Here is a 13369-nt window from a genome sequence, read left to right on the forward strand (position 1 = left end):
ATTTTTTCATTAATAGATTTTTAAAATTTACCTTTGAACAAATCAACTTCATTTCTTAAGAACATTAATTTTTTTCCTGGCTGTCCCCAGTCCATTTTCTAAATTTTATAATGATAACTTTATCTTAAAACAAAAAATATATTTTTAATTTTCAATAATATGTATTTTTAATTTTCAATAATATGTATTTTTAATTTTCAATAATATGTATTTTTAATTTTCAATAATATGTATTTTTAATTTTCAATAATATGTATTTTTAATTTTCAATAATATGTATTTTTAATTTTCAATAATATGTATTTTTAATTTTCAATAATATGTATTTTTAATTTTTAATAATACATATATTTTAATAATTTACAAAATTTCTTTTTTTTCTATTTGTGACATTCGGAAACATTGGTTCAAGTCCTGCAACACCAGTTGCAGCCTATCAAATTTTGTGTTGAAAAGGTTAAGGAGAATATAGCCATCACTTGAACTTCCTTTCAAATTAGATTTATTCAGGAAAAAGGAGTGTTTTTATTAAATGACCTCCTCCTCTTTACTTTTTTTGTTAGAGGTATACAATTGAAAATTATTTGCAAAATTATTTTCTATCATTCTTTTAATCACGTGTTTCAGTTCAAAGTCTTTATTATTTCTGAAAAGCACATATTTTCAACCTGCATAGTTTTTTTATCAGTGTTGCAAAACATACAAAAATTTCTTTCTTATGGTATTAAGTAACCAGAAAAAAGTTCGATAAGTCGGGGGATAAAAGTTTTAAAAAAGTCCAGATTTCTTGATTGAAGTAATGTTTATCTGAAAACTTTGCTTTGAAAGTGCCTCTTGTGCTCTAGCAATACAAAAACAAATGAAAAATCTGTTGTGCCCATAAAAATGATGAAAAAAGAGAAACAAAAATAAATAAAAATAAATAAATATAAATTAATTTTAAAAAAATTGTTCAGAGTATCAGTACTTGTCCAAGTTGGAAATAAGCTGCCAAATATTGATGACATATCTTGCATATTTCAAGCACAAATATCAAGGTAAGTGTTGAAATAGGCAAATCCAACGCAGCATTTTGCCTATCTCTCACAATGGTTAAACTTGAATTTTTTCCACCATCAATTTTAAACAAACTTTGCTCAAGTCACTATAATGTATTATATTTATCAGTAAGTAAGGAAGGAAAAAAAGTGTCCTTAAGAAATTTTTTGAATTTTCAGGCTGTCATTTTTATTTTTTGTTCATTTTTGGTGAGAATGATCAATTTTAAAATTTTCATTGTTTCACTCCCCCACTAGCTATTTAAAAAATATGGATCAAAAGTGACTACAAAAAAATCAAAGGGGAAAACACTTACATGATTATCTGAGCTCCAGACTTTCAACACACCAATGAGTGCTTTTGCACCAACAACTAAATACTGTTGCTCCCATTTACTCACATTATTGTCTGAAATGTGACAAACATAAAAAAAATGCATATTAATTCAACATTATCAGCACAAGAAACAAATGATGTAATTCATTCACAGCATCAAATGAATATGTTTTCAGATAATACCACAAAAATATCTTTGTCGTTATTAAAAATATTTCTTGTCCAAAAACAACAGAATTTCAATACAACAGGTAAAAAAAATATTTCAGTTCATTTATTTTTTAAAAAGAGGAAAAAAAGTATATCTATACCTTTCAGTTGTTCTAAAACACTGGGGGCAGCAAACCAATGAATGGTTTCAAAACTGGGAAATTTGTATTTTTCTGGTGTACTCACTCTTCTCTCTATCTCATGAATTCTGAAAAAAAAAAGGAAAAAAACTTTCCACAATATGCTAACACTCTGAATGCAAACATACTTTCATTGAATTTTAACGATTTACAAGAATATAAATTTTCCAGAATTCAGAGCTTGCCATTAACACACTTGATTCAGGATGATCTTTATATACATCATGTGTTATGTGCATTGTCGGCACACATGTATGTATCATCTACTTGTCCAATGAGTCACTATTATTGTCAATTCCTGTTCTGTAGTCTTTCACAGAAAAAAATAAGCCATATCCATTGTATTTTGGCAGATTAAATCAACTGGTTTTTTTTTTATTACGACTCATAAATGAGTAAATATATATAATCTCAATTTCAAGCGATTTATCTGTGAAAATACTACATATGATCCTGTAATCATTTTTGTCTTTAATTCAGTCTTCAAATATTCAAAACTCACAATGCCCTTGTATAAGTGAAGTGAGAATTTTGAATAACTCAAGGCACCCCAGTCCAATTGAAGAACATCAGCAGTATGTTTAATCAAATTATATATACACACACATGCATACATACATATCCACGGATTTCGTATTTGTGATCTCTTTCCCAGTTTTCTGGAAAACATCGACCATTGCAGTGCCAATTCTCATATGGGAGCAAAATATAAACTGCATTTGTTAATTTAATGTTTAACAAGGTGGTTTTTTAATTATTTTGAAAATGTTTCCAAAATACTGTTGTTCAAATGTGCCTAAAAGTAAAACATTTGAAAGAAAATCTAAAATATTGACATTGGTTAACTTCATTGCTGCAGTTGTTATTACAACATCAATAAATTTACGAATCAGATATTCAGAAAAAAAAAGAACATGAAGTTCCATCAGCCATTGCTGAAGCTTCAGCTGCTACTATGTAGCCCTGGATCTAGATAGCTCTGATGTAGAAAGTGCTGCTGTGTTATTTAACATGCCTAAGAAACAAAACTTTATGGTTTGTATTATTCATGGATTCTCTGTATTTGCTCTGTGACACCCCCCCCCCCCCGAGAATATAATTCCCATAAATACAGAGGGACGACTGTACTTAAAAAAAAAAATTCCCTATTTCAAACAACTAAAATAATTTTTAAACATGCATATTGAATGATAAATGATGGGCTGAAAGGGTGTATGCAGGGTCAGTAACCAAAGAGGTAGGGCACATAATTATTTTCACTATTTCTTTTGTATTGAAAATATGAATATACGTACATGAAAATATCCATAAAAATATGAATATGTACATATAGAATATGAATATATGGACACAAATAAAACAAACTTTTTACAATGTTTTGCCTTTCATTAGCTTTAACATTTCTTACAATAGAGTTTACTCAAAGCCAATAACCTAAAATCACCTAATTTTTTTCAGATAATTTTAAAAAATATTATAAATACATTAAGCAAAATCCTACCATTTTTAGCCCAAGAATTTTGAAGCACAATATTTCAGCCCTTTTACAGATCTACAAAGATATTCATTTGTACAAATGTATTTGTTATATCTTAAATGGGTTTTTGCTCTATTTATTTCAGATGAAAAAGGGGGGGGGGGTCTACAGCATACATAAAACTTAAAATATATAGTACTGTAATGTAAAAATCATATTAACAATTTTCTTTCAAGGCAAAAAAAAAAAACTGCAGGACTAAAAGAAATATGTAATTATATTTTTTTCCCTCCTCTAAATCAACATGAATATAAACATTAGGTTGGCTGGATTGAAAAAATTAGAATTTAACAAGGCAATACTCGTGACACTTACTGCAATTGAAGAGGGACATTCAGCGTATGCAGGAAGTTGCCCCCAAACACCAGAGAATCCACAGGAGTGAAAACAGCATGTATCCACCCAGTAGGAATGAAAAGAGTTTGGCCTTGAGTTAGAACCAGCTGATAACAAGCATCAACTTGATCACCAAAGAAGGTTTCACTCTGATTTGATGAAGCTGTCCAATGCTCATATAGTGTGAGGTTAGCTTGTGTTGGCCTGACTAAAAAAAACACCTTCTCACCCTACAATAGAGATGTGACACAATTTAATACTATATATAGATAATTTAAAAAATTATATATTATCTACATATACATACACTATCTTGAATACAAAACTGAACAATAATTAACAATAACAACACACAATAATTAGAATTCAGACATGGCAAGCAAAAACAGCCATTATTAAACAACATCAAATATTACAGAGGCAACACAATATATAAGAGGAAGATATACAGAATCTTTCGGGGGAAATTGATTTAGTTGCCTTTGAAAAGAAGCATTTTAAACTGATTAAAATAAAACTATTAAAACACCTTTTAATATACTAAGTTTTTTAAACATCAAGTATTTGATCATTTTGCAACCTATGCATCCTCTGTATACAGCAAACCTTGATTTAACATCACTATTTATCTAAAAAAGGTATTTTGGCATTCACTATGAAAAACTTGGTGGTACATAAAATCTGTCATACTTATATTTTTATAAATTTTTTATGGACTAAAGCCATTCAGACATTTGAAATGTAAAGACCAGGGAACATAAAAATCTTCTGTAAGAAACTATGGTCTTAGCAACCCAGTACTTATTGGTATTGTATACAGAATGCTTATTTTTATCAATCTATTTCTTTGAATGGAATGATTGAGCTGAACAAATGAAACCATTCAACATCTAAGCATAGTAACTTTATTTCAGTTTTCAGTGCATAGAATAAATTGTCTCGCCAAGAATCCAATGCTTGAAAAAAAAAGTCTACAAAAAATTATTTTTTGACAACTTACTCTTAAAATGTGGTACCAGACAGATGTTCCACCAAAGTCTATGTGAAAGTCTGTATAGCTATCCTGAGCACTCATCAAGCAGTATTTCATCACACTGGGACGAGATAACGGAAATGTCTCTGGGAGAGATTTAGGCCAATAGTTCTCAACCCAGCTAAGTTTCTGAACAATAGTTGGAGGTTTAACAAGTTCTGAAAATCTAAAATAGGAATAATAAGTTAAGAATAATTAGATGCACAAAAATATAACAAAATGCATAGCATTAAAATGAAGAGAAATAACTTTACTGAATGGCAGTATTCAAACTTACTTAGTCTTTGAGAACTCCAAACTGATGACATTGTAAACTTTATTTCTAACAGGACAATTGAAATATTCAACCCATTCTTTCATGGACATCTTGATGCTTTCTTGCCTTGTCACATCTATCACATCCAGTGAGAAATCGGGACCTACAACAGTGAGGATGAGTATATATATATATTTCAATGGAAAAAGTACAGAAAATGTATGCACAACTCACATATACAAGCTAAAAAATTGAAAAAAAAAAACCCTTTTGTTCAAGGTCATTTACCAGCAGTGAAAACCACATTAATTATCAAGAAAAAGAAACAAAATTTTCAAAATTTTAAATTGTCATTTTGGAATAAGTTTATTTTCTCCTTGAAGTTTTCTAATGCTAATAGTTGGCATAACCAGGAAATATATAAGATGCACTGCTGCATATGCTAAATTAGAAGATTCACTGCTAGCTTTAAGTCAAAGACGTAGCTACAAGTCTAGAAAAGTCAATAGACAACTGAGTAATGATCAGTGTTTACTTATACTTTTTCAGCTTTTAAAAATAATCACATTCAAAAGAAATTAATTTCGTCACCAGAACCCAAAAAAAATTTCACAATCTATTTTTTTTCTGTTTTTCACACCAGAAACATTAGAATACAAAATAGTTTTACATAGTTCCTACATAACTCTAACCAAATTAAATCTTGGAAAATTTAAGAAATGCACATTCAGTAAACAAACACATATGCGTGAGAGAGAATATCTAAAATATTTAATTTAAAAATAACCACACACAACTTGATGATGAATAATGAAACATGTTTTGCAAGAACATTATTTGTTTATTATGTCTAAATTTGAACAAATCAAATTTATTCAATTCATAGAAAAATTAAAATGAATTTATGAGAAGTATATTTACCCTCTAGAGGCATATGCCTGTACAGACAATTCAAAAACTAAATTATAATTAAAGAATAAATAATGTAAAATAAAACATGAAAAAAAACACAAATACAACAGACAAGGCAAAATTATTAATGCCAAATAAGAAATACAAAATAAACAAAGTGGATCATTTTTTGAACAAAATTTCATATAAACAAAATTAATATCTTCTCATACTTAGTTCCAATTATTTGATTGAAAAAAACCTATACATTTTCAATGACACTCACCAACATAATCCATAACATCACTGACTGTAAAAGTATCAGATGGCACCTGAATACCAAGCCCAACTTTAGAATCAACCAATATAGGCCAATTGAAACCATTTTGTATGAGGTATGGCAAATTGAGTGATGGACCCCTCAAATGCAGGACAACTTCTTCACCACTACAAAAAGAGTAAAGATGTGAGGCGAGAATATATGTTCAAAATATTTTCTTCAATGTAAAATTTTGTGTGAAATAGACAAAAAAAAATTATAAAATTTTCTTACATTCTCATCGCCAGAAACATAAACAAAATTATTTTTGGCATTATTTTTTACCTTACAGGGTAAATTTTTAATCAGAGAATATTTTTGATACAAGATATACGGAAGACTGGATGTTGTGAAGATATTTAGTATTTGAGATGTTAATTTTTTAAGGAAGGAAAAAACTCATCTCTGCCTCTACCGGGAGTCGAACCCGGGTCCCTCGATTGCCGGACGAGTGCTCTGACCACTAAGCTACAGAGGAGATAGAGATTTTCCTTCGCTAGAGCGTATATATGCCGAACGGAACCGTGCAATGGACGGTGAAACCGATCAGCTAATAGCTCATGGACGACGAGCCACCAGAGGGCTATATATATGACATGAATGTCGCTCTCCACTTGTTAATACAAGATATACGGAAGACTGGATGTTGTGAAGATATTTAGTATTTGAGATGTTAATTTTTTAAGGAAGGAAAAAACTCATCTCTGCCTCTACCGGGAGTCGAACCCGGGTCCCTCGATTGCCGGACGAGTGCTCTGACCACTAAGCTACAGAGGAGATAGAGATTTTCCTTCGCTAGAGCGTATATATGCCGAACGGAACCGTGCAATGGACGGTGAAACCGATCAGCTAATAGCTCATGGACGACGAGCCACCAGAGGGCTATATATATGACATGAATGTCGCTCTCCACTTGTTAATACAAGATATACGGAAGACTGGATGTTGTGAAGATATTTAGTATTTGAGATGTTAATTTTTTAAGGAAGGAAAAAACTCATCTCTGCCTCTACCGGGAGTCGAACCCGGGTCCCTCGATTGCCGGACGAGTGCTCTGACCACTAAGCTACAGAGGAGATAGAGATTTTCCTTCGCTAGAGCGTATATATGCCGAACGGAACCGTGCAATGGACGGTGAAACCGATCAGCTAATAGCTCATGGACGACGAGCCACCAGAGGGCTATATATATGACATGAATGTCGCTCTCCACTTGTTAATACAAGATATACGGAAGACTGGATGTTGTGAAGATATTTAGTATTTGAGATGTTAATTTTTTAAGGAAGGAAAAAACTCATCTCTGCCTCTACCGGGAGTCGAACCCGGGTCCCTCGATTGCCGGACGAGTGCTCTGACCACTAAGCTACAGAGGAGATAGAGATTTTCCTTCGCTAGAGCGTATATATGCCGAACGGAACCGTGCAATGGACGGTGAAACCGATCAGCTAATAGCTCATGGACGACGAGCCACCAGAGGGCTATATATATGACATGAATGTCGCTCTCCACTTGTTAATACAAGATATACGGAAGACTGGATGTTGTGAAGATATTTAGTATTTGAGATGTTAATTTTTTAAGGAAGGAAAAAACTCATCTCTGCCTCTACCGGGAGTCGAACCCGGGTCCCTCGATTGCCGGACGAGTGCTCTGACCACTAAGCTACAGAGGAGATAGAGATTTTCCTTCGCTAGAGCGTATATATGCCGAACGGAACCGTGCAATGGACGGTGAAACCGATCAGCTAATAGCTCATGGACGACGAGCCACCAGAGGGCTATATATATGACATGAATGTCGCTCTCCACTTGTTAATACAAGATATACGGAAGACTGGATGTTGTGAAGATATTTAGTATTTGAGATGTTAATTTTTTTTAATACTCCCGGTAGAGGCAGAGATGAGTTTTTTCCTTCCTTAAAAAATTAACATCTCAAATACTAAATATCTTCACAACATCCAGTCTTCCGTATATCTTGTATTAACAAGTGGAGAGCGACATTCATGTCAAATATTTTTGATATTGGTTAGCTCCAGGGACATACAGAGAATTTCTTAAGAGGGATGATCTTTATTTTCCTTTTAATTTTCTACTTGGGTCTAAATGAAAACAAAATCTTAGTCTCCCCCCCCCCCCCCGAATACACAGTGGTTGGTTCAAGTTTTGTAGTGAAGATATTTTTAAAGCCTAAAAAGATTACAAAAATCACTTCAAAATTAGCTATATTTTTAAGAAATAAAATTAATAGCTATTAATGGAGTTATAGTTATTGATTTTAACTATCTATTATTTTTAATTTTCTTTTGCTTGAAGCATCTTTCATCTGATTGATCATCTTTAATCTCAGAAGATACAGATTTGTCCTTTTTTTTCCAATAGACATGCTTTGATTCTATATCACTCATAACTCGATATTTATTTTCTTGCTTTAGAAATTAAATAGCTTAGACCAGCGGTTCTCAACCTTTTCTGACTCGCTGAGCCCTTTTGAGTGTATAATTTCTATGGCAGAGCCCTGTTTAACTCGAGGAGCTCTTTTAAGTATATTATTTATATGGCGGTACCCTTTAGGCCTTTTTTTTCTTCTTTTTTTTGTTTATCAAATTTATTGATTTATTTTATTATCCTCAAGTGGCCGCGGAGGCCCTTGGGGCTCCGTGGAGCACAGGTTGAGAACCGTTGTCTTAGACTACAAAAAGGCCGATTTCCGTACTTCTTTCTGTATGTATGACGCCATTAGATACTGAAATATCTTCCTATTGCAGCAGTTGTAAAAAGGCATGGCTCTAGTATTTGTATTGCAACATTTATCAAGTTCTTTCTAATGTGTGCCCTTTTCCACTATGAAAATCAATGTTTTCTCTCTGCAGACTTTATTATATATATCTTTGGGAACCTAATCTAGAATTCAAAGGATTAAAGAATAAATGCTTTTTTTCATGAGAAAGAAATTTCAAAACAACATCTATCATATTATCTTTCCATGCCCAACTACACTTAATTACCCATTGGAACTTAGGAAATTAACAAGCAGAAAGGTTTCCAAATGCTTTTGGTAGCACTTTTTGTGTATTAAAAATTTTGCCCATGTTGACCTAAATCAGAATATAGACCTACCTACAATGGGGCTAGATTGATGAAGTAAACAAAAATTTGAGTTCCCAAACAATTTATAGCACAGAAAATGAGTATATGTTTCAACTACCACACTATTTAATTATTACATATACCAAGTGGGAAATTTTGTTGCAACATCCCTAGTAGCCGATCAAGAAGTCCTAAGAATGTTATGGCACACAGCTTGGAAAAACTGCATTAGCATAGAGGGGAAAGGTAACCTGTCAAATTCAACTAGGGTTCAAAGGCTACACGCCACCATTGCTTCTAATTGCTAGAAAAAAAACTGATTAAAAGCTCATGAAACAAATATAAGAAATGTCTTGAATGTAAAGAAAAAGAATTGGATACCTCCAATATACTCTTTCACAAGAGTAAATAAAATATGAATTTACCTCAAAAAATGTCTGGATCTAAGTTCTTGAACAAAAACTGGTGTTCCAGATTGAACAGGCTGTAAGAGATGGAATAAATTTTAGTTTGGATAAAAAAATATTAAAAACATATATTGTAATATTATTTTTATATTATATTAAAATATTATAAAAGTGCATACTTTTTCATATCACAAGCTTATTTTCGTCAATACACATACTTTATTGAAACTATGCAAATGGTAATTTTTTAAGAAAAAGAGGATAAAATGATTAATTCCTTTATACTTTCAAAATGTGAAGAAAAAAAATTGATTTCAATGTTAACAACCAATATTGGTTTTTTTTACACTTCCAGTTCAATATAGTGAAACCCTGTTTGTATGCCTCTCATCTATACAGTGTTTAGGTTTTATCTCCGATTCATCTCTATCCATTTTAATGATAAAATATATCCTTTATACCAGTGGTTCTCAACATTTTTTGACTCGCTGAGCCTTTTTAAGTAAAAAAATTCTACGGCAGAGCCCCGTAGGCCAACTTTTTAATTATTCAAAGTTACTGATTTCTTTTTACTATTTAAAAATATTATAATTATTTTTTTAATTTTGACTCAAGTGGCCGGGGAGCCCTTAGAGTGCACAATGAGCCCTAAGGGCTCTGCGAAGCACTGGCTGAGAACTGTTGCTTTATACCATGCGCAAATTCAACTACACCATTTTTTAAAATCCACCCAGATCTTTGGAAAAGATATTCTTATCTACCAAATCCTACATAGTTTCCTATAAGCATCACAAACATGTCACTGATGCCATTCACGTCTGCTCTTTTTATTTCAGTAGAATTCCACAAAATTTTTCTAAAGAACCAAATTTTTTATGAAAACAAAACCTTTTCTCTGAAAGATTAAATTTATATTTTGTAAGAAAAATTTGCCCATAATCCTGGATTACAGTGATACCCCAACTTGTATCAATAATTTGTTCCAAGACCGACAACGTAAGTCAAGGTAAACTTTTTCGAATGGTAATGCCCCCCTCCCGCTCTTTCCAGGAGGGGGGGGGACATTAGGAAAGGAGGTAAATTTGCAGATTTTCTTTGTTTTTCACTATGTCTTTTTTTATGCGACACTCTGGAAAACATTTCCCTCTAAGAACAAGACATGAAAAGCCTTCAAGCTTTGTTCAAAATGTGCCTAATTCGGAAAAAAATCATTTTTAGGATGAGACAATATAAATTGGGGGTATTACAGTACCAACAGAAGTGGAACTTGTAAAACAACTAAACACCCCTCTGACTTATCTCATCCCAATTAGGATTCAAAAATTTTGAATTCTGATAATGGGTTCTTTTTTTTTAAATTTAATTTCATATTCAGATCATCAAACAGAATCCAAAATTTTGATAACAGCATAGAATTTGAGATAGGAGCATGAAGGGTAGGGGTTTACCCTCATTTTAAAATTAATTTCAGTTAATGGCTCTCATTTATAGGACCTTTGTACCTGGTCTCTGAAAGATTATATAAAAAACATTGTTATAGATTATAGTAATATAGATAATAATTCACACAGTTTCAAGAAATAACATATTACTTTCAGTTAAATTATTCAACTTTCAGTAATAAGTGAAAATAGCAATCCTACCTCCTATAACAAATATAGTCATGGGTCTTCACCCATCATTTATGAAAAAAAGATGTACTAATGTCAATATAATTCTCACAAATCTATTATTTATCATCTCATTACCATCCAATCAACAATTATTAACTATTCTAAAAAATATATACAGCCTCGCTGCAGCTTGAACCTTTTATAAATCTGATGCAATATCGGTTTTATTAATCCTTTTTCAAAATTAGGCGATACAATATCACCTAATTTTGAAAAACAAATAACAGCTGATTTTAAGACAGTTATTTTAAATAAAAAGCACTCTCTGAATATATCTTTCTAAAATTTATTTCATTACATTAAATCCACGTTTCTTTATAAATTTTCTTTTTGCAAAACAGGAATGCTAAAAACATTTTTACCCTTTGACAAAAAAAACTTAGGTTAGCTATTATGAATCATGAAAAATATTCTCCGACATAGAAGCTTGTCTAATCAATAATTCTGAATCAAAAACTTGGGCAAAGGTGCACAGGGGGCAACATCAGAGATGAGTCAACTGATCTAATATAGGCCTATTTTTGTGTACGGCATCATCATATCCCTCTAGTCATTCAAGCCTAATTTTGCTTATAATGAGAAGCTGGATAAGTTAAAGACAAGATGACTTTTTTTTCAGAGTTCACCTTGACATGATATCCAGAAAATGTTTCTTTGAGTTTAACATTTTATTTTAATTTCCGATCAGATTTCTTTTGATTTGTTAATTACAAAATAAAAATGTTCCAACTTTTAAAAACTTTTGTTCTAACTTAAGTTAAAGTTTTGTGTCAGTACTCACTTTTCCATTAGCCTCTGAATCCCCATAGTCATGCCTATGATAATTCTTTACTTCTTTATCTGGAAACAAATAAACATTCAGTTTGTTCATTTCATTGATTCTATGATATTACAATTATTTTCATCATTATTTTATTAGCTTATAAAGACAGCGTAAAAATAAGAAAAATTCCAAAAATGTTAGGAGGTCAGAAAATTTCAACATGATCCATGGTTAATGAAATTCTTCAAAGATGAGCTGGAATCCACAGAACCTTACATGAGAATGTACAAATTATCTCTCATTTTACGAGTTTTGGATATAACCCATCTGAAAAGTTATGTTCAGAATTCTCTATTTTTTCTAAAATAATTTTTGTGAGAGCCAAAGACATCAGCTGAATCATCAAACATTTCATTAAAAAAGTTATCAGCTCATCATTCTAGACTCTTCAAGACAGCAAAGATCCACACTCATCAGGACCAGTCCATTTATTATCAACTGAGAATGGTTAAAAGTAAAAAGTTTTATTAAATTCATCAATGCAATGATAATTAACTAGATTAACTTACGAATTTGAATATATAATTCATTTACAAAATTTAATTTTTCTCAATTTTATTTTTTTTACCCTTCTGAAAAACTATTACTATTTTACAAATATTAAATTCACTTTACATGATTTCATCTCATGTGATTTGCAGGGCTTGACCAATCCCAGGTCGCCATGGTGACTACAAAATTAATAAGACAATTGAACGAACGACGTTATTTGAACACAAAATTCCAAAAAAGACTGCATTTCAAAAGGCATTTTTGAATTCGACTCTTGTCTACAACAGCGAGTAACTCCCGCTATAAAAAGGAGTATTTTCGTTATTTTCCTTTATTTTTTCTTTTCTTATGTTTTGTTTTTTGCTACCAATGAAGGAACTTCCTATAGTTCCGAAACGCGTATAGCCGTGGTTCTTTTTGAAATTTTAGGTTCAAATAACGTTGTTCATTCAATTGTCTTATCTAACCCAAAAGGTAATTCATTTTCTAGAAAATTAGTGTTGGCACATGAAATTTTTTATAGGCTATGCCCCCAAAGCAGAACATACAGAAATCTGTGACGCATGTCACAGAACAATCAGTGCTACTGCAAAACAATTTGGAAGAATTTTAAAGAAACACTATTATGTAGAAAACACAATTATGGCAAATTTTACGGCAGGACATTCCTAGTCAGTCAAGGGATCGTAAGAACAATGCAAAACATTCTGCTTTCTGCTGGGGGCTATACCACAGGGGTTCGCAGACTGTGCTCTAGGGGGCTACGGCCCGACAAAGGTTTTTTGAA

The 13369-nt window shown here is 31.8% G+C and overlaps 1 protein-coding gene across 1 annotated transcript in view; it reads right to left on the reverse strand.

Annotated features, from left to right (window-relative positions):
• The window catches only part of LOC149075693 (histone lysine demethylase PHF8-like), a 35661-nt gene that overhangs the window by 16679 nt on the left and 5613 nt on the right, over positions 1 to 13369 (reverse strand). The window contains exons 3-10 of the mRNA XM_089243180.1: positions 12049 to 12107; positions 9613 to 9671; positions 6064 to 6224; positions 4908 to 5049; positions 4598 to 4796; positions 3577 to 3827; positions 1686 to 1792; positions 1355 to 1446 (exon numbers count right to left, since the gene is read on the reverse strand). Coding sequence (XP_089099306.1) covers positions 1355 to 1446; positions 1686 to 1792; positions 3577 to 3827; positions 4598 to 4796; positions 4908 to 5049; positions 6064 to 6224; positions 9613 to 9671; positions 12049 to 12107 — 1070 coding nt within the window. The remainder of the gene's footprint in view (positions 1 to 1354; positions 1447 to 1685; positions 1793 to 3576; positions 3828 to 4597; positions 4797 to 4907; positions 5050 to 6063; positions 6225 to 9612; positions 9672 to 12048; positions 12108 to 13369) is intronic.

This window comes from Pholcus phalangioides, unplaced genomic scaffold, assembly GCF_987345545.1.
Source record: "Pholcus phalangioides strain wild (caught in Gottingen) unplaced genomic scaffold, Ppha-v1.0 ptg000015l_1, whole genome shotgun sequence".
NCBI classification, from domain to species: Eukaryota; Metazoa; Arthropoda; class Arachnida; order Araneae; family Pholcidae; genus Pholcus; species Pholcus phalangioides.